The sequence below is a fragment of the Meriones unguiculatus genome, chromosome 6, assembly GCF_030254825.1.
Source record: "Meriones unguiculatus strain TT.TT164.6M chromosome 6, Bangor_MerUng_6.1, whole genome shotgun sequence".
NCBI lineage: Eukaryota > Metazoa > Chordata > Mammalia > Rodentia > Muridae > Meriones > Meriones unguiculatus.
This window is the reverse complement of record NC_083354.1, coordinates 125,031,783-125,054,148: the sequence shown is the minus strand read 5'-3', so window position 1 is coordinate 125,054,148 and position 22,366 is coordinate 125,031,783. Positions and strand designations below refer to the sequence as shown.

At 39.1% G+C, this 22,366-nt stretch overlaps 1 protein-coding gene across 5 annotated transcripts in view; it reads left to right on the top strand.

Annotated features, from left to right (window-relative positions):
* Dpy19l4 (dpy-19 like 4) overlaps positions 1–22,142 on the top strand; it is a 53,321-nt gene extending 31,179 nt beyond the window's left edge. For all 5 annotated transcript variants that reach the window (XM_060385992.1, XM_021657627.2, XM_060385995.1 and 2 more), the window contains 8 exons: positions 1,825–1,983; positions 3,577–3,696; positions 6,806–6,926; positions 10,133–10,189; positions 11,139–11,221; positions 14,180–14,312; positions 16,171–16,329; positions 17,776–22,142. In XM_060385992.1, the coding sequence (XP_060241975.1) occupies positions 1,825–1,983; positions 3,577–3,696; positions 6,806–6,926; positions 10,133–10,189; positions 11,139–11,221; positions 14,180–14,312; positions 16,171–16,329; positions 17,776–17,940 (997 nt within the window). In that variant the 3' untranslated portion in view covers positions 17,941–22,142. The remainder of the gene's footprint in view (positions 1–1,824; positions 1,984–3,576; positions 3,697–6,805; positions 6,927–10,132; positions 10,190–11,138; positions 11,222–14,179; positions 14,313–16,170; positions 16,330–17,775) is intronic.
* Positions 22,143–22,366: the final 224 nt, after the last annotated feature.

The following is a 22,366-nucleotide window of genomic DNA, read 5'->3' as shown; positions in this document are numbered from 1 at the left end:
GTATCAGAAATTCAGGTCATCTCCAGCTACATAGGGAATTGGTGTTTATGATGTCTTGAGACACATGAAGCCTTGCCTCAGAATAATAACAACAGTTAAAGAGTCCCTGACCCTGTATTAGGTATTTTGGTCACATTGTCTTAATTCTGAGATACTCCTATTTATCACATTGTTGAGCTTCAGCTTGTTTTTTAAACATAGTCATTTTTGAAATAGACACTTAAGACTTTGTTATTTCATATATGTGAGTGTTTGCCTGCAGGTATGCTGTGCACTACATACATGGTGCAAGTGCCCTGACGGCCACAAGGCGGCACTGGGTCCCCCAGGGCTGTTAACTGCCGAGCCATCTCTTAATTATCTTGTGAGCACTTCTGAACATCGCACCATCTCTTTCCTGGGGATGTGGCTCAGTGGTAGAAGTGCCTGTCTCACGTGCATGAGGGTTTAACCCTCAGCTCAGCAACTTGAAAAATATATTGCATTGGACTTTACAGATAGTCAGAGTTTCAGTGTCTTAGCCATTCTACAAAATGCTCATGTTGGCAACTTTATAGGCTTCTTCAAGAATTTATTAAAATTATTTTTGTTTGATGTGTATAGTATTTGTTCTGCACATTATGTCTGTACTACTTGCCTGCCTGCTGCCTAGAGACCAGAAAAGGGAGTTGGAAACCCTGGAACTGGAATTAGAGCTGGTTCTGAGTCACAATAGGACTTGAACCCAGGTCCTGTAGAAAGGCAGCCAGTATTCTGAACCACTGAGACACATCTCCAGCTCTGACTTCTTTAGAAAAAATTTTTAAGTGTGTGTGTGTGTGTGTGTGTGTTTGTGTCCATAGCATGTATATTGAGGCCAGAAGTCAAATTTTTAAAGTTTGTTATCTTCCACTATGGCATTGAACTGAGGTTTTCAGTCTTGACAACTAGCGCCTTTACCCACCAAGTTGGCCCTTTTTTTTTTTTTTTAATTTATATAATATTTTGCCTGCATGTGTGCCTGTCAGAAGAGGGTACCAGATCTCATTATAGATGATTATGAGCCACCATATAGTTGCTGGGAATTGAATTCAGAACCTTTGGAAGAACAGTCAGTGTTCTTAACCTCTGAGACATCTCTCCAGCTCCCTCCCTCCCCCCACTTTTTTTTTTTTTTTCAAGACAGGGTTTCTCTGTGTAGCCTTGGCTGTCCTGGACTCACTTTGTAGACCAGGCTGGCCTTGAACTCACAGAGATCTGCCTCCCTCTGCCTTCCTGAGTACTGGGATTAAAGGCATGCAGCCACCATGCCCAGCTCACCAAGGTGTCTTACTGGCCTCAGTTTTATAGATCATTTGGTTCTACTGTTTCTGCTCCATGGATCTTAGCATATGATGAAAGAGGTTGGAAAGTAGAGGGAGAGGAGAAAGGGGAAGGAACAGGATATATACTTCAAAGGAATCCATCCAGTGACCTTTCTTCAGATAGGCCCCATCTTCTCAGATTAGGACTCCATCTAGTTCATGACCTAATCAGTTCTCTAGCCTCCATCTTTTGCTATTGGGAATTAAGCTTTCCAGCCACAAGCCTTTTTGGAGGAACTTGATTACCAACCCTAACTCTGGCAAGAGAAACAGCAGTATTCCGTTTCTGAGCAGTTAAGATGAAAGCATGTGCTTCCTGGTAGCCTACCCTCCTTTCATTTATAACTTTAACTTTGCTGTCAGTGAGCGGGTTTGTAAAACGAGTTTTATCTTCACATTTAACTGAGATTTTTAAGATACCTTTATGTTCAGTAGTTTAAAGCACATGTGATTTTAATATCATACGTTTTGTCTCTTGTAGGAATTTTACGTTGAACTGGCTCCTTTGTCAAGAATCTCTCCAGCCACCATCTCAGGATTTTTTTTTACGATTGACACAATCTTCCCTATTACCATTCTATATTTTAGTGTTAATCATTTGTCTTCTTTCTATGACACAAGTTACTTTTAGGAGGATGTGGTAAGTGCTTATAACAATTAGTTGTATTACTAATTGATGTATTTTAAAGATATAAAACATTTTAAGTATGCTCTGCCACTGAGTTGTACCCAGATCCATTTTTTTTTTTTTGTTTTATTTTAGGTTTTTTTTTTGTTTGTTTATATGTTTTGTTTTATTAAGAGACAGGGTTTGGGGCCTGGGTTTAGTGCTATGGTAGAACACTTAACTAGCCTGTATGAGGCTCTGGGTTTAGTTCTAAGGGGGAAAGGAAGGAGAGAACAAGGTTTTCTTGTACTGCCTCAAATGCTCTAAAATTCATATTCTCAAGCCTCCAAATCATTTAAGACTGCAGATGTGTGCCACCTCACGTCTTTCTAATACTGTGTTTACTGTATTGGTCATTATAAATTAATCAAGAAAGCAAATATTTAGCTTTATACATCTGAGTATTTACATACATGTATAAGTAATAGATTAAGCTCTTTCAGACTTGTTTCCTAATTTACTGAAAATTTTATTTAACTAAGAATAATGTATCAGCTGTGTGTGGTGGCATATGCCTTTAATCTCAGCACTTGGGAGGCTGAGGCAGGCAGAGCACTGATTTTGAGGCCAGCCTGGTCTACAAAGCATGTTGTAGGATAGACAGGGCTACACAGAAGAATTCTAAGGTGAAATGGGGATGTGTGTGTGTGTGTGTGTGTGTGTGTGTGTGTGTGCTTTAATTGAAATGAAGCTAGTGGTGTGATTTGAAATTACTGTAAACTTTTTGGAGTATGATGAGACATGCCGATAATCCAAGCACTCAAGAGGCTGAGCTAAGAAAATTGAGTTCAAAGGCAGCCTCGGCCACATAGTGCGACTCTGTCTCAGGAAAAAAAGAGAGAGTGAGAAACAAAAGCAAAAAAAAAAACAAACCAATAACAAAATGAATACTATGAACATAATTGTTTTAAATATGTTTATCATGCTAGAAAGGTAGTTATGGGTACTTGTAGTATGCCTCTAATTTGAGCCCTTGAGAGGGGAAGACAGGATCCTGACTTCAAGGCCAGCCTTGAATTACATATCAAGTCCAGAGCTAGTTAGGCTGCAGGAAACCGCATTGCAAAATCCAAAAATAAATACATACAAGAAATACTAGCGGTGCTTCTCAGTTGACCTACTCTGTACAGTGCGCGCTCTCTTAAAGGCTGATACTACACTTGTATATGTCTATATAAGTGTAAACGTTTGGTAACCCCCCAGCACTACAATAAAAGAAAAAAGCGACCTGAAGCCAGTCACACTAGTAATTTCTCAACTCTCTAGCCTAAAGCAAAAGGTGGCCAGGAGTAGAGCAAGCCTAGCTACAGAATATGTTCTGGGCCAGCCTGAGCTGGTGTAGTGAAGCCTGTGTCCAAACAAGAACCAAACAAAAGGAAGCTGGCTAGCTACAGCTTCTTATCTTCATAATTTACGTATATTGATTAGAGTGCTGGTTCAGGCATAATTGATCTTAGGAAAGAGAAGAAATCCAGTTTAGGTATAGTCTTCAAAGATGATAATAATGTCTTTGATTTTTCATGTGTATTTTTTCTGAACTATCAAAAACATATTCCCTTTATTTAGTGGTAAATCTCAGAAAGAAACTGCAACTCTTGAAGATGGAAGAATTGGAGAAAGGCCAGAAATAATTTATCATGTAATTCATACTCTTGTACTGGGTTCTCTTGCGATGCTTATGGAAGGGTAAGAATACTTGTTGGATCAGTTTGTTTTAAAACTTGACTTTTCTACTGACAAGTTAGTAGCTAGTGAGTACATTTGAAACAGTTTGCAAAACTTTATTTAAGAAAGTATAAACTTGGGGCTGGAAAGATGGCTCAGAGGATAAGAGCAGTAGCTGCTCTTCCAAAGGTCCTGAGTTCAATTCCCAGGAACCGCATGGTGGCCCACAACCATCTGGGGTGAGATCTGGTGCCCTCTTCCAGCATGCAGGCCTACATATAGGCAGGGCATTATATACTTAATAAATAAATAAATAAGTAAATCTTAAAGAGAAAGTATAAACTTTTTAGGACATGGCGTGGCCTTTAATCCATTATTTGGGAGACAGAGTCAGGTGGATCTTTTGCTTCAAAGTCATCCTGGTTTATAGAGAGGGAGTTCCAGGATAGCCAGGGCTACACAGAGAAACCCTGTCTTGAAAAACAAACAAACCCTTTTTAGGAGCTAGAGAAATGGCTTATTGGCTAAAAATATTTGCAGAAGACCTGAATTTGTTTCCCAGAACCCACATAAATCTTTTCTCTAGAAGCCATCTGAAAACCTCCAGTTTCAGAGGCCCCAACACTCTTTGCTGGCCTATTCCAACACATACATACACTCAAGCAAAGCAGTCATACAGGTAAAATAAATAAAAAGGGTTGTTTTTTTGTTGTCGTTGTTGTTTGTTTTGTTTTTTAAGACAGGATTTCTCTAAGACTTAGTGCTTAATGAGCTCCCTCTTGTGGGATCACTGTCCTGTACGCAGTCTGTTGTTGACGAAAACACTGTTATGTAGCATACTACTGTTAATATTCAGATATGTCAGTTATACAGGAGGCAAAGGCAGGTGCCTCCCTGTGAGTTCATGGTCTACATATCAAGTTCTAGACCAGTCAGTGCTATATAGTGAGACCTGTCTCCCAAGACCAAAACAGAAACAACAACAAACCTGAAAACCATATCTTTAATTATTTGTAGTAAGTTTTTAGTTTTCTTTTTTTTTTAAGATTTATTTATTTATTATGTATACAATTTTCTGTTTGCATGTATACTCGCATACCAGAAGAGGGCACCAGATCTCATTACAGATGGTTATGAGCCACTAGGTGGTTGCTGGGAATTGAACTCAAGATCTATGGAAGAGTAACCAGTGCTTAACCTCTGAGTCATCTCTACAGCCCCAAGTTTTAGTTTTCAAACCTCCCTTATCCTGCTTCTACATAAAATCATGCGAGATTATTAATAAACGTTATCAAAATGTATTCATTGAGCTACAAGGGTTTTGTTGTTGCTGTTTTGTTTTATCTCGAAACTGTCTCAAGTCTGACCTTGAGCTTGAGAGCCTCAAAAATCTACCTCAAAACCCCTTTTGTGCAATGCTAGGGGCAGAACCCAGGACCTTGCACATACTAGGCAAACAATATATACTCCAGTATATATTCCTGGCTCAAGCAAAGGTTTTAAGTCTATATGTAAGTCAGTTTTAGCAAATAAAATGGGGTGTCTCTTCATCCTTAAAGTTATCCCTACTTTTGAAACCGACTACAAGTTTGGAAGTTCCCCAAAACATTTTTTGGGTTCTGTTACTAGGGTTGACATAACCAGAATAGTCACTGTATTCATGGTTACCACTTATTTCAGCAAAACAGGTTTCTAAAATGAGCAGATGAGAGAGAGACCCAGAACAGGGTCAAGGAGAGACGTAGGCATTGGACACTCGCTATCGTAGTGCTGTGGAGATGCATGCACAGTGTCTGCTTCTCAGGAGCAGGGCACACCCGGTAGAACACAGGGAACACAGCTGGCAGGGAAGCCCAACTGTGTGCAGTTCTTATATGCTTAGCCACATGTGATGTTGGCCACTTGTGTGACTGACCTGATTCTGAAGCCTCTCCAGAGGTTGAGCTGATAGTGTGTGGCCCCACAACAAATCATGCTCTTAGCCTAACTCGAAGATATGGCCTAGCCATCCCATCTACACAAAGATAGTCTTGTCAGGCAGGTGGCTACCTCCTAGAAGGAGAGGTTAGAGGTCAGATCTCTCTTTTTGTTCAAGATGACACATTTATTCACATTAACAATAAGTAAGATGCATGAAAATAAACTATGAAAGGTGATTTTTGAGACTTTTTGCATGGTGATTTATTATTGTAATTCAGAGCAAAATGTATTGTTTTTCCATTTTGCCCCTTTTTTTCTTCTCTCCCTACATCCTTCCTTATTTTTTCTTTGTGGTGTTGGGAATTGAATTAGGGTCTCATATATGCTAGATGAATACTGTACATGGAGCTGTGCCCCAGCATCTTTTTTCTGTTTAAGTGAAAACAGATTAAGAACTGGGCAAGGTGACTCAAACATAGCATTGCAGAAGTGGAGGCAGAGAGTCACAAGTTCAAGGTCATTGGCTTGGCTGCATTGCAAATTCCATGCCAATCTTTGATACTTGAAACCTTACCTAAAAAAACAAAATTTAAAAAAATAAGAGAAAAGTCAGGTATGGTAGCTCACTCACTTAGAAGGCTGAGGTTGGAGGATTGCCTTGAGTTTGAAGCCAGCTTGGCTTACAGAGTGAGATCCTGTCTCAAAGACAAAGGAAAAGCCAGTCATGGTGATGACTCGTACCTGTAACCCAGACTCTTATCATAGTGGCTCATGCCTGTAACCCCAGAAGGCTGAGACAGGAGACTCATTCTAGTAAATGTCAGCCTCATCTGCATAGTGAGCTCCAGTATGGTCTGGGCTACTGAGTGAGATCATCTGTCTCAAAAAAGAGAGAAAGAAAAAAGAAAAGAGGGCTTCAAATGAAGGTGCACACCTCTAGCTCCAGGGACGTGGGTCTGTGAGTTTGATGTCAGCTTGCTATACACAGTGAAACCTCGTCTCAAAAACAATCAGCAACAACAAATTGGGTACCAATCTGTTGCTGAAAATTAGAAGTAAAGACCTTTCATCCTTCACTAATATTTTATGGGCAGTTAACAGAATTTAGGAAAGAGAAGTCAGAGAAACCCTACCTTGAAAAAAAAAACAAAAAAGAGAAGTCCTATAATGATGTGCTCTAGGATGTATAATATGTGACTTTTTTTTCCAGCTTGAAATTCATCTGGACTCCTTATGTGTGCATGTTAGCAGCATTTGGTGTCTGCTCCCCTGAACTTTGGATGACACTTTTAAAGTGGCTTCGGTTAAGAACTGTACACCCAATATTGTTGGTGAGCCATTGTTATTTTATGTTTACCACTTGTTTATCCTCCAGTTATATAAAATAAAATGTTAGGACCATAAAGATCGCTCAGTGGGGTAAAGGCTCCTGCCCCCAGGTGTGATGATGTGAGTTCAAACCCATATGATGGAAGAAGAGAACTGGTTCCCAGTAGTTGTCTTACATGCACAGGTGCATGTGCCTACACACATGCCTGCATGCATGCATGCACACACACACAATTAAACATATAAATGTAATTAAAAATTTTTAATGCTAGTAAATGAAAACCAAGGCAGCTGGATGGTAGTGGCTCACACCTTTAATCTCAACACTTTGGCAGCAGAGGCAAACACATCTCTGAGTTCAAGGCCAGCCTGATCTAAAGAGCAAGTCCCAGGGCAGGAGGAACAAGAAGACAGTAGGCTATGTTTAACAGTGGTCCTCTTGGCTGGGTGCAGTGGCACTCGTCTGTAATCCCAGCACTCAGGGAGGCAGATCTGAGTTTGAAGCCAGCCTGCTCTACAAAGTGAGTCCAAGACAGCCAGGGCTACACAGAGAAACTCTGTCCCAAAAACCCAAAACAAAAACAAACAGTGGTCTTCTTGCATTTTCCAGTCTTCCATAATTTATATTTCTCATTGTATGATGATCTATGCTAGCTATTTTTCCTGTGGGGTTTCAGTGCCTTTTGCTATTAGGTTTCCATGCTAATTCAAAAATAATTACCTGCAGGAGCTGGAGAGATGGCTCAGAGGTTAAAGAGCACTGTCTGTTCTTCCAAAAGTCCTGAGTTCAATTCCCAGCAACCACATGGTAGCTCACAGCCACCTATAAGGAGATCTGGTGCATAATGAGATCTTGTGTATCCATAATAAATAAATAAATCTTTTAAAAAAAATAATTACCTGCAAGTTCTTTAATTTTTTTTTTTAATTAAAAAAATTTTTTTTGGTTTTGTCTTTTTGTTTGTTTGATTTTTTTTTTAGAGACAAGGTTTCTCTGTATAACCTTGGCTGTCCTAGACTCACTTTGTACACCAGGCTGGCCTCAAACTCAGAGATCATAACAGAGCTCTGGCAGAATTTTCACATAGTGGGGCTGGAACATGGTTCAACAGTTACAATCATGAACTGCTCCTATAGAAGACTCAAGTTAGCCTCCCAGCCCCCATATCACGTGTCTTACAGCCTGCCTCCGGCATCAGCCCTTAACATCCACATGCTTACATAGAGCTGCACACTCATCATTAATTAAAAATAAAGTAAATCTTTAAGTTGTTTGCTATTTGAAATACTGCTTTGGAAGTAATGTTTTCTAGTTTGTTCCATGAGCCAGAATCACTTTATATAAAAAACTCATATTGGCCTCAAGTCCTCAATCCTCTTGACTGTCTCAGTTTTAGGATTATAGGCAACTGCAAGTTCAGATCAACTAAGCACTAACTTATTTTATTTATTTAGAGATAGACTCTCTCTACAAAGTCCAGATTGACCCTGAACTTGCAGAGATTCCTGTTGGTGTACTTTTTAAAAAATCTTTTATTTACGTTTCTTATATCTCTCCCTACTCTACCCCAGTCCCTTCCAGCATCCCAACATGAGGTAGGAGAGAGAAAGGGTTAGTGGGAGAGGGGCCACAGTTCTCTTAGCTGCTTCCTGTTGGTTAGGGTCCTCAGGTTCCTTGGAGTCAGTCCAGTCCTCGTTTCAGAAGACCTTCTTGTCTCAGTGCATCAACAGCAGCAGGAGCTGCAGGGGGAGGCAGCAGCCTTGTTCTTCTCGGAGCCCCACTCTCTGGGCTCTGATACTTACTCAGATTTAAACTACCTGCAGCTGGCGAAGAACTCCTCTCAGAGCCCGCAGGAGGCATAGTCTGCTGCAGTGGACTATCTGTATCAGGCCCACATTTCACACCTAGGTTTAAAACAAAAACATGTTTTTATCCACAACAGATTCCTCTGCCTCTGGCTTCTGAATGCTGAGATTAAAGGCATGTCCCACATGTGTGCATGAGCCTGTGGACATTAGAAGAGGGTGTTACAGTGTGCTGTGAGCCATCATGTTTGTGGTGGGAACTGACCCTGGTTCTCTGCAAGAGAACTAAGCACTCTTTAACTGTTGAGCCATCTCTCTTGCACCCAGTAATAATTTTGTTTGGTTTTGTTTAAGATGGAGTCTCACTGGGTAGCCCTGTTGGCCTGGAACTCAGTCACTAGACCAGGTGGCCTAACTCGATTTTGTCTGCCTCTGCCTCTCAGGTGGTGTCACCACATGTCACCTTTTTGATGGACTGCCTTAAATAGCAGATATTTTTACCAGGACCTCAATGTGTTTGAAACACATTAGTCTTCACTCACTTCACTTTGATCTAGATTCATACTGATGTTAGTCTTTTTTTTTTTCTGTCAGTCTTTTTTTAATTTTTTTATTCTTTATTAATTATACTTTATTCACTTTGTACCCCCCTGTAGTTCCCTCCCTCCTTCTATCCCAATCCCTTCTTTCCTCCACCTTCTGCACGCATGCTCCTCCCCAAGTCCACTGATAGGGGTCTTCTTTTCCTTCCTTCTGATCCTAGTCAATTAGGTCTCATCAGGAGTGGCTGCATTGTCTTCTGTGGCCTGGTAATGCTGCTTCCCCCTCAGGGAGAGGTAATTAAAGAGCAGGCCAATCAGTTCATGTCAGAGATAGTCCCTGTTCCTATTATAATGGAACCCACTTGGATACTAAACTGCTATGGGCTATATCTGTGCAGGAGTCTTAGGTTATCTCTATGCATGGTCCTTGGTTGGAGTATCAGTCTCAGGAAAGACCCCTGTGCTCAGATTTTTTGGTTCTGTTGCTCTCCATGTGGAGTTCCTGTCCTCTCCAGATCTTACTGTTTCCCACTTCTTTCATAAGATTCCCTACACTCTGCCCAAAGGTTGGCCATAAGTCTCAGCATCTGCATCTGTAGGGCAGAGCCTTTCAGAGGTCCTCTGTGTCAGGCTCCTGACTTGTTCCCTCTTTTCTCCTTCTTCTGATGTCCATCCTCTTTGCCTTTCTGGATAGGGATTGAGCATTTTAGGCAGAGTCCTCCCTCTTGATCAATGTCAGTCTTAATGATTGAATTTTATATCTATAAGGATATTCAGTTGATCATAGTATCAATGCTAATAATTCTAGGATATATTCTAAAATATGTTTACTCATAACTCTTTTTGCTTTACTGTTTTAGGCTCTTATTCTGAGCATGGCTGTGCCCACTATTATAGGTCTTAGTTTGTGGAAAGAGGTAAGAAAACTGAAATTTTATATTATCAAAATGTACTTATCTATAAGGTACTAACTTTATGTATGTGTGTAGGAAGCTTTTATCAAGATACTGCACTAACAAAGCTGATATCCTTAATGTTGCTGCTGTTGTTACTTCAAAGAGCTAAAACAATTTTTCTTTTTTTTTTTGCCTTGGCTCTCCTGGAATTCAATATGTAAACCACAGTAACCTCTAACTCTTAGGGATCTGCTTGCCTCTACTTCCCAGGTTCTAGGATTAATGACATGTACTACCAACTTCTGCTCTCAAAACATTTATTTGCTTGTTTGTTTGTTTGTTTTATGTATTTGAGCACTCATTTGCTTGCTGTCTTTTGAGACAAGGTCTCAGTACATAGCCCAGGCTGTCCTTGAATTTATGCTGATCCTTCTGACTCAGCAGCTCCAGTGCTAGGATTACACATGAACCCTATTACATTCAGCCTGAAATGCTGAACGCCTTCTAATGTGGTTCTTGTTAGTCTAAAGCCATTGTAAATTCCTATCATAATTGAAAGAGTTATTGACTAATAAGTAGATCTGAATATTTAAATATATTTTGGTAACTCTTAATTTTAATATCTGTGGGATGAAATAAAGTTTTTGGCTTAATGTAACATAACAGGAAACTAATTGCTAATAAACCTGCAAAAATATTTGTCCTTGAATATTTTTATTTGATATGTCTGTGCATGAAAGATATAATTGATGATTGTTTGGTAATAGCATTAGTTACTGAGACTAGCAGTGAGTAGACTATAAAATTGTAATTATTGTGGTAGGAAAGCATGAGTAGGTCAGTGAAGAGGGCAGAGACCTGGCAGTTTTGCCATGTCAATTGTGCTTTAAGTTACTCTTTTGGAATACTCTGAAACAGTTTTAAGCTTTCCAGTTACTTACACCTTCGGGTATTTTGCTTTGTGTTTTAGTTTTTTCCACGATTAATTACAGAATTAACAGAACTACAAGAATTCTATGATCCAGACACAGTGGAACTTATGGCCTGGATAAAGTAAGAACCAAACTGCCCAAAATTATTACTCACTGTCATTGTCATTGCATGCTGTCTCACTAATAAATAAATTGTTCTCCACATTTAGAAAATGTGGCGATAAGCTCAGGAATTCTTACTTTGTAATTCTACTTTTCTAAATAAACTCACTTCAATGTTGAAACAACATTGGTAAGTATGAGACTGGAGGCTTAGAGACCCTCTCACACAGCAGAAATGTGTGCTCCAGAGACAGACATCCTTTACTGCTCATGGGCCGATGGAGAATACCTCAGGGGCCCAGAAAAGACTATTGCCAGTGAGAACATCGAGGAACAAAATGTTCAAAAAGCCATGCTCCTTCTGTTCTAGAAACAATCACAACAGTAAAAGTAATTCGTCTCTTGAGTTTGTAGTAATGGGTCTGAATTCACATGGGCTTGGAGTTTGAAATCATACTTGTCTGATTCAGGAAACCCAAGGTAGTGAGATCTTCATAAAAAATACTTCTCTGGGGGCTGGAGAGATGGCTCAGTGGTTAAGAGCACTGTCTGCTCTTCCAAAGGACCTGGGTTCAATTACCAGCACCCACATGGCAGCTTACAGCTGTCTGTAATGCCCATCCCAAGAGACCTGATTCCTTCATGCTAATGTACATAAAATAAAGATAAGTTAAAAAAAAATACTTCTCTGACTTGGTTCTTTTTAATTCAGGTTATACGGAGTTCCACAAATAGTTAAATGAAATTCCAAATTAACAAACATGAGAAAACAATTCACCATAGCAAATATCAGCTATTATTGTTGTAGTAAACAGTGGAATTTCTATAATAGTAAACAGTAGCAATTTCTGATAATTTGCGTTCTTTCATTTTGGCATGTAACAGACTGTCATAAAACTTTATAAGCAGTCAACAGTTAATATTTTGCACATTTTTGAGGATCAGCAAGCAGTAACACACTGGAGATGATTCTTCTGGCCTCAGCCAGCGTAGGTGGGACTAGGTAGGCAGGAATGGCCTCTTTGCCTGTCCGTGTTTGGCTAGTTGTCACCTAAGATCAGATTAACTTGGCCTGTGGTCTTGTGGTATATAGCCAGTGAGTTCTCAAAAGCAAACAGAATGGACAGGATTCAGTGTAAAGCACAGTATCTGTGAGATTTTGCTTGTATCTTAAGGTTTCTGCTGCTGTGATAAAAGCATGACCAAAAGCATCTTGGGGAGGAAGGGGCTTATTTCATCTTACACGTTATATCACAGTTCATCATTGATGGAAGTCAGGACAGGAATCTATAGATAAGAGCTGATGCAGAGGCCATGGAGGAGTACTGCATGCTGTGTTACTCTTCATGGCTTGTTCAGCCTGCTTGCTTTCTCTTTCTCTCTTTTAAAGACTTATTTGTTATTTATACAGTGTTCTGCCTGTTTGTATACCTTTACACCAGAAGAGAGCACCAGATCTTATTATAGATGGTTATGAGCCACCATGTGGTTGCTGGGAATTGAACTCAGGACCTTTGGAAGAATAACCAATGCTCTTAACCTCTGCGCCACCTCTCCAGCCCCAACCTACTTTCTTATAGCACCCAGGAAAGCAGCAGCACTCTCAGTGAACTGGGTCCACCCACATCAGTTATGAATCAAGAAAATGCACCACAGGCTTGCCTGGAAGCCAGTTGTATGGAGACATTTTCTTAGTTAAGAGTCCCTCTTCCCAGATACATGTCTATTTTGTGTCAAGTTGACATGAAATTAGCCAGCACACACAGCTGTTGTCCTATTGATCTAGCAAATCACATGGCCAAGATTAGCTTTTCTGTCCATATCCGTGGCTAAGAGAGAGAATAAATAGTACAGCCATTTTTGTCATCAATCTAACCCTGGAGAGAGATTTCCAAATAATATGTTGACAACTGTTAAAGATCTAGAAACAAAATACGAAAAAGAGGTAACACACTTTATAAAAATGTCCTAGAAGAGCCAGACCTGGTAGTTTATGCCTGTAATGTTGAATACTATGGAAACTGAGGTAAGGGGATCACTGTAAGTTTGAGATCAGACTGAATTGCAGGGTGAGACCCTGGTGGTGGTGGTGATTGTAAAGCCTGGAGAATAAAGCAGGTGGAGCCAAAATACTTAGAGAAATGACAAGTTTGTATATAGAATGAGTACATAAAAGTGAGACTACGTCTTTTAATGAGGTCTTATTTCTGTAAAGACATTCCTTATATATATAAATTTTTTAGGTTACCTTAACCATTGCTGCTAATACTTAATGTGAGTTGTAGTTGCCATTGGGGAGCTTGACAGTACAACACTAACAAAAGGAAGCTGCAAGCCAGGCGTAGTGTTGCATGCATGTAATCCCAGCTCTCAGGAAGCAGAGGCAGGCAGATCTCTGTGAGTTCCAGGACAGCCAAGGCTACACAGAGAAACCTTGTCTCCAAAATCAAAAAAGCATGGCTAAAGCCTGAAAAATGGTTTGATATTGGATAATTGGATATTTATCGGAGTATATTTTATCTTATGTCAGTTTTCTTACTCCTGAGTCTTTCATTAGGACAGTGGTCAGGTGCTGCTCCTTTTCTTCCAGAGTTTAGCTCTATCTGCAGTACGTATTAGTCAGATGCTGGATGGCGTATAAATTAGTGTAGGACTGGAGGTACAACTCAGAGGTAGACACCTTCCGAGCACTGGGATTAAAGGTGTGTCGCGCCACCTCCTGGCATATTCTTGTTTCTTATCTCTACTCTGTTTGAAAACATGTCTTTATCTTCAGTACTGAAGACAGCTGCTGACATGTAGATGTTCATTCTAGCCTGCTTTTAAATGAGTACATAAGTTAAAGGAACCATACTTGACACCTTTGAAATCTAAAGGTGCTGTACATTGCAAGTGCTGGCATTTGAGAGTTGGTATAAATCAGTGATCGTAACAGAGTATTTGTTGTTTTACCGTCTGATCTGTTGGTTCTTGACAGGAGGCAAGCTCCAGTTGCAGCTGTGTTTGCAGGAAGCCCACAGTTAATGGGTGTGATTAAGCTGTGCACCGGGTGGATGGTGGCAAGCTTGCCACTTTATAGCGATGATGATCTTCTCAAGAGAAATGAAAATGTAAGGCATTTCATGGTCTACGTTTGGCTCTTTTAAAAATAACAGTGTAAACTTGTTCTGTGCTGATACATGTTTCCTGATAGCTAGGAAAATCTAATTTTCAAAGTTGTAATTCACTTCAATTTTTTAAAACGCTGTTGGGAGGTTGAAACAGGGCTTTTCTGTGTAGTCTTGGCTGTTCTGGACTTGCTTTGTAGACCAGGCTGGCCTTGAGCTCACAGAGATCTGCCTGCCTCTGCCTCCTCAAGTGCTGGGATTACAGGTGTGTACCATGTACTCAGCTGGCATTGATCCTCTGAGACTGAAGTTATAGACAGTTGTGGTTACAGACAGTTGGAGCCACCACGTGGGTGCTGGGAATGGAACCTGGGTCCCCTGAAATGTAATGAGTGTTACTAAACACTGAAATCTCTCCAGCTCTAGGACCTTACTCAATCTAGGTATTATATCGTGGTGTTTTTTCAGAACAAATAGTATATGATACCATAGATCCAAGCTGTAATGAGATGGCCATCTAGTCACAACTCAAATTTCAAACATCCTTTCTCATTATTTCTGAGTGGCCAAATTATTTTTAACATTATTTATTCTTATATGGAAAATGAGCATTAGGACACATGGCAATTAAAAAACTAAAGAAACTATTACAACTCAATCATAAAACAACTGATTAAATTTTGAAAATAGGGAAAGGACTTGAATAGGCATTTTCTCAAAGAACTACAAGTGACAATTTACCTACGAAAGGTACATAGCTTCATTAAACTTCATTAACCATCAGGAAAGTGAAAATCAAATCTGCAGTAGAGAGTTCTACACACCAAGTAGAATAGTGCCGTCAAAGGACAGGCGAGCTGGGCGTGGTGCTCTGCGCCTTTAACCTAGCACTGAGGGGTGTGATGAGCTGAGGCAGGAATTCAAGGGCCGCCTGCCTAGTCTTTGTATTACGTTCCAGTACTACGTAGACGTCAAGTCTCAAAAAACAAACCAAAAGGACAAGTAAGTGTTGCTTAGGACGTGGAGAGCTCCAGTATAACCCTGTACACAGTGTGTGGGAAACCAGCCAGAGAGTCCTCACAAAATTAGCTGGAGTTCCTCACGGCACAGTGGTTCTGTTGTGAATGAAAGTGTGTCCTGCTCAAACTTACATAAACGTTCGTGTACGTTATCCACAAGGGCCCCAAAATTGAAGCAACCGAAATGTTTATTAACTGATACAGGTAAGCAAAATGTCTTATCCTTATGTTAATAGAGCAAATATTATTTGACTTTTATAATGAAGTACTTAAAAATACTACAGTAGAGTATGGATGAGTTAGGTAAGCTTTATGCCAAGGAAAGGAAGCCAGACACAAAGGATCATGTATGAGAGTTGCCCTGTATTTCACATGTCTAGAAGAGATATCTTTGTAGAGACAAAGTAGATTATTGGTTATATCGGACTGTGGCAGGCAGATGGGGAGGTGACAATAAGGTATACAGCATTTCTTCTTTTGGATAATGCAGATAATCTAAAGTTGTGTTGGTAGATATACAACTCTATAAGTATACTAAAAACAGTGGCGAGCTGTACTTTATTCAGAATTTTAAATTTTTATAAGTATATGTGTACACATCAGGGTGAGCTCAGGTGTGTGTGGAGTCCAGAAGAGGCTATCATGTGGAGATGGAGTTAGAGCAGTTTTGAACTACTGATGCCCGTGCTGGGTACCAAATCAGGTCTTCTAGAAGAGCAGGACACGCTCCTAATTGCGGAACCATCTCTCCATCCCTGCTAAGCACTTTTCATTAAAGCTGTGTCATTTTAAATTAGCAGGTGCTTTCCATGTCTTTTAAATTTTGTTTTATTTCCTTTCAGATTTACCAAATCTATTCAAAGCGATCTGCTGAGGACATTTATAAGATACTGACATCCTATAAAGCTAACTACCTAATTGTAGAAGATGCCATCTGCAATGAGATGGGAACCATGAGAGGCTGCAGGGTTAAAGATTTATTGGATGTTGCAAATGGACACGTAAGTAACCATTTGAAAAACCGTTCTGACTTTAGTTAGCCTTATCATCTTCCTACATGAGTTTTAGCTGCTTTAGCAAGCCACCTTCCCTCTCAGCTTGTCGTGGAAACACTGCATAACTAGTAACCAAGACAACTCACAGGGGAGCTTGTAAGCCTGATAAATAGAACTGGTGGGAGCAGATGCTCCTGAGAAAATTTAGGCTAGAGGACTTGAGAAAAAGGTGACTTGATGATGCTGAGTTGTAGGGCAAATTCTGTTTTGGCTGCAGCCAGCATATTTTCTTTTCCTTTCTGAAATAATTATGTTTGTCTTAATAATCCAAGACCAGTTTGGAGGTGAGGAATTTGTTTTCACAGTTTCCATCTTTCAGGGTTGGAGAGATGGCTCAGCATTAAAAGAGCCCTTCTTGCCCTTGAAGAGAACCCAGGTTCAGGTCTCAAGACTCACATAGCAGCTCACAGCCTAATGCCCTCTTCTGTCCCCTGGAGGTACTGCATGCATGAGGGATACATATATACAGGCAGGCAAAAACACCTATCCACATAAAACAATAATTTTCCTTTGTTACTAAATAAAAACTTGCACTATAAACTTAGTTTATGCTGCATGTATTTTGAATGCACTCAGTTGGTGCTTGATAACATTTCGATTTATCGGTGATAGATGAGTTGTAATCAAGAAATGATATTTAGTAATTACTGATAATTTCCTTCTGCTCTCTTGCTGCCTTTCTATTCTTTTGGTACCCTGCCTTTCTGCTCTTCCTTTCAACTAATACCAGGCATAAACTTAAGCATACCAGGCATAAACTTACTATTAATGTTGGCTAGCTGATGTCTGATATAGGTGATACAATAATATTATAAAAACAAACAATCCTGGGCAGGAAGCATCTTTAGTGAGTTTTTGTCTCCAGGCCTGACAACCTGAGTTCCAATCATGGGACTTCTGAGAGTTGTCCTCTCACCTAAACACACACACACACACACACACACACACGCTAATGTAATAAAAACTTTAAAACTTAAAATTAGCTGAGCTCTGGCAGCAAGAGCATTGTTAAATGGGAATGTGAAATCCTAATACAAGCGTGCTTGCTTGCTAGGTGAGTATGGGTCTACACAGGAAGAATGTGCTTGTGTGAGAAGATGCTGTGTTCACTGTTTATCCTTTGAGGCTGTTAGGTCTTCAGAGTGGCAATGGCAGACACAGAAACAATGCCAGCTAAACTTTAGGGTTAAACCCTTTACAAACTGCAGACATTTTATGTTTATTTCTCTGTCAGTGTTCAGGAGGTTAGTGGTTGTGGGGACTTAGGAAAAGGCTTAAAATTGCTAACAGCATAAGATATTTTATGCTCATATTTACCAGTGATAATTTTCATGCAACATTTCTCATAAATTTAGTAAGTGTTTTAATAATGTGTTTCTTATTTTTTGATAGGTGGTTTGTGAAGAAGGTGACAAGTTAACCTATTCCAAATATGGACGATTTTGTCATGAGGTCAAAATTAACTACTCTCCATATGTGAATTACTTCACTAGAGTGTACTGGAACAGATCCTACTTTGTATATAAAGTCAACACTGTGATATCCTTCCAGTCTTGAAAAATAACAGAGCCTTCATTTCAAAGACATATTACTTGAAGTAAAATTCAGTTTTCTTGGACCTCCATGGTGTCTTGCAGATTGAGTGTGGGTATTTGAAATGCTGCTACCCCTCCCACGCCTGCTGATTCCTGGGTTTAGTGTTTGGAAATAGACGATCAGATGTTGCTGTCTTAGTAAACCGTCAAACCCACCGTGGCGATCTTCCTCACTGCTTTCCTCCCTAGTACATGATTCCAAGTTTCCCTGTGTGTCATCTCCTCATAAATGTTGTTTTGTAGTATTGATCGTTAATTTGAATATTTGTCAGTGTCAGTGTTTACTTCGAAAACGTGATTTTTAATAAGTGCTTAATGTGATTTAATTCTATAGTGCAAGCGAAAATTCTCCGAGCAAGTTTGTAACAGATGTAAATCTCTTGCAATTAAAAACAGTTTAAATGTTAGTTAAAAATATGTGACATTTAAATTAAAATGGACATAGCATAAAGGAAAGTGATTGTTTTTATGACACTGTTTCTGTCATCTGCTGCAGTGAGTAAGCACATTCCTGGTGAGACATGGGATGGATTAGTACATTTGTTTCATGACTTTTAAGTGATTGCCTTTTCTCATGTACGCCCATTAAGTTGGTAACATTCAGTCATGCTAAGGCAGTCACTCTGTACATACATACATACACACATACCTACATGTTAGTGGACATTTAAAAGAATCTTACAGGTTTGTGGAGTGTGGAGTGTGCAGTCTAATCACGTTTCTTTGGACGCATTAAGTGAAAGGAATTGACACTGTCACAGTAATAAATGTACACCACCACTGAGCATCAGTGTCTGGAGCTATATGTAGATGCTTTTAAAAGAGCAAATTGAGAGCTAAATAAAGTTTTCAACAGTTCAGAGCATAAATGTTATATTTCTTTGTGTATTTTCATTTTTGTATCATTAAAAGAAATTGAAAGCCAGTGTAGTGGCTCATGCCTCTACTGTCAGCACTTGGGAGGCAGGGGCAGGTGAATCTATGAGTTTGAAGCCAGCTTGGTCTAGTATGTTCCAGGACAGCCAGAGAGTTACATGATGAGACCCTGGTTTGTTTGTGTTTTGTGTTTTTTGTTTTTTGGTGCCCTCTTAGAGATTCAGGATAAAACCTGTAAAGAAATGGCTTTAATAAGATGCATATTTAATTTTACATTAAAGAGTTGTTCAGTGAACAGGTTCTATAGCTCTTTATTTGCAACTGTGCTATAAAAATCACATTTTCAGAACTCAAATTAAGAAAATATATCCTTTTTTGTAATTATATGTGCTTTTTTTCAAGTATGTGCACTTAGAGTAACTTTCGGAGCTTAGCTGACATCTGTGCTATCTTCTGGTTTTGGTTGACTCTTACACACTTGTTTTACTATAGACGAGCAGCTACGGCAGTGTACCTCACCGACTGTGAGCGTCGTGTAGTCACCAGTGTTGCACATCAGGCATTATGAAAAATTAGCGACTACTCAAGTACACTCTTGAGTAGATGGATGACCATTCTTATGGTCAAAGCATGTAGAAACAGCTTTCATACTGTAAAGGCAGAAGTACAAAGTGTGTTTCCCTTGTAATATGAAATATTCAACTGAATTTTTATTGACATGTAACGTGCTAAGTTAGTTTTAGTTTTGTTTGTTGTATTAATAAGTTTTGCTTCTGTCAACTTATTTCTTAAATAGTTAAAGAGATTTTTTGATTTGAATTTTATATTTAGTCCCAGGCATGGTGGTTCACTCTTTTAATCCCAGTACTCAGGAGGAAGAGGCAGGCAGATCTCTGGGTTCAAGGCCAGTCTGGTTTACATAGTGGACTTAAAAAAAAAAAAGTTTATAATTGACTCGCTCAGCATCAACTGAAATGAGAAGTAAGCTTTATTTTAGAAATGACAACACTGGCTGATGTATCGATAGTGGGCTCTGGCTGTCCCTAGCACTACTGGGGTTGAGGGGAGGCAAATGAAGGAATGAAAAGAATAAAATGATAATATTAGTATCAGAGATAAGTTGATTCACTTCCATCTTAACTGTCATTAAGACAACACTAGAAACTTTGTGTTGAAAGCATTTAATTTTTTCCTTAGTAATCTGTAGAGTAAGAAGTGAAAAATTCTGTAGGTGATAACTGGGCCACCTAGCAACTGTTACAGTCAACTGTAAAAGCTGCCTTGAAGGAGCAGAGCTTAGGGGATTCAGGTGGGAAGGAAGTCCTTAAAGACAGAAAACATATTTGCTCTTAATACAACAAACCCATTGAAATAAGTGCCTTAACTTCTTTATTTCTAAATTCATTTTATATTTTATATCATATTACCCATTTTCTTTTCCATAAAGAAATACTGGTAACTTATGTCATGTTGATAAAATGCAGGAAGGCTGAGGGGGTAGGTCCACTTCCTACCTTCCTTGCATACGAGTGTCCTAGTGCACTTCCCTAGTGTCCAGGAGATTCTGGGTTTGACCCCCAGCACAACAACAACAAAAAGATGTCCCCATGCCATAGTAACTGTTAACTTCAACTCGGTAATGAGCAAATCTGTGTGAAGAACTTCCAGTGTCCTAAGTCAATTTATTTAGCTTCTTGAATGCCAAATAGTCCAACAAGTGAAATGTACTTGCTAAGGGATGGAATGTGGACTCCATGAGTTTAGTAACTTTAAAAATCACTTCCGCATCTGTGTTCTGCATTATGCTAGCAGAGTTACAATCTAAGTACTATATACTCTACTCCAACACTGTCTTTACAGACACGCACACATGCACACAGGCTTTTCTTTTCAGGACAGCATCCCAAATTGGCAGTCGCCTCCGTGTTCTGACACTCTTCCATACTGTCTAGATTGAGTCAACAATTAATGGAGAAATGGAAGTTAAAGTGTGTTAAAAATTTGCAGCTGAAAACATGCCTAAAATAGGTTATTGATTTCTTGTATAACTTTTTTTATTAAGTTACTTTAGTTTTGAGAAATCTTTCTTGGGGCCTCTTATTTTTGAATTGGTAACATTTTGGTGCCTCTTTTTGTATAAAAGTAGTGTTTTGGTTTTTTTTTTTTTTCTTTAGTTGGCAGGGTTTTTAACAGTTCTATGTAAATTAATCTTTTGGTAAATTTATTTTTAATGCATGACTATTTGTAGGACATGTGATACTAATTCTGTATACTTAACCTTTTTAAGCTCACAGCTACTTTCTAACTTCTATTTTAGCATATCCTTTCTTCCTTTACCCAGTTTTCAACACACCTAGATTTGCTGTGTGGTGTGGTGCACACCTGTGATCCCAGCATGTGAGATGTGGAGACAGGGGGGTCAAGCGTTCAGAGCCACCCTCGACTACATACATGAGGTTGAGGCCAGCCTGGGATGCATGAATCCCTATCTCAGAGAAAAATCCAAAAATTAGAAACATAGTCTCTATTGTTGCTATTGGATAGTAGCTTTAGACTCAATATGTATTAGAATTCTGGCTCTGGGAATTATAAGGAAAATCAAGTTCTTACCCAAATTACTGAGTTTTTTTTTTTTTTCAATGTATAGGGTTAATGCTTTAAATAAAATTAGATGCAATGTTGGAAAGGAATATATATGTGACAGCTTATTTTTTTCTAGTAAAGTTTCTAAATAATATACTTGCTTCTGTAATAAAAAGAACATTTTGGAAACAAATGTGTTGAATGAAGTATAAAGGTTTCTTTAGATTGTTTCTGCTTATATCTCCTAGAATGGCGAAATTGTAATCTTAACATATGGAATACTATGTGAAATTTTGTAAGAAATAGACTTTACTTGTGACTGTTATCTATATTTTGTGTAATAATGGCATAACAGAAGCATTCAGTATCTCATAAATTACCGTTTCCTGTTTCAAGCCAATTGCCTTGTACAGCTACTTAACAAGAGTGAATACAGCTGCCTTTATGTAGGCTGGTCTCTTAGGTCATATCAAAGGTGATGTGTATTTACAGTAAATGTGTTCCTCCTGTAGCTAAGGTACGTCTGCAAAATTAAAATTATAAAATATCAGTAAGTACAATTACTTTAAAGGAGTTGTTTATAACTATAAGCAGTTTTATCCCAGATTTTGTAACGTTCGTATCCTTTTATCAGTAGTGAAGTTCTTTCATGCTCATTTACCCTTTTTGATTTTGTTTTCATAATAAAGCTTTTCAGAATTTTAAGCTGTCTTTAACTTGTACTTGAACTTTCTTGTTAAGTTTTATTGAGATGTAATTAATCATTCAACTAGCTCATATAAGTGTAGAGTTTAGTGGTTTTCCACAGTATTTACAGCTGTGGAGTTATTGCCACAGCCAGCTTCAAGACATACTCATCACCCCACAAACAAACTCCGTTCCTTTTGGCTGTCAACTGTAGCCACCATGTCCTCAGCTTTAAGCACTAA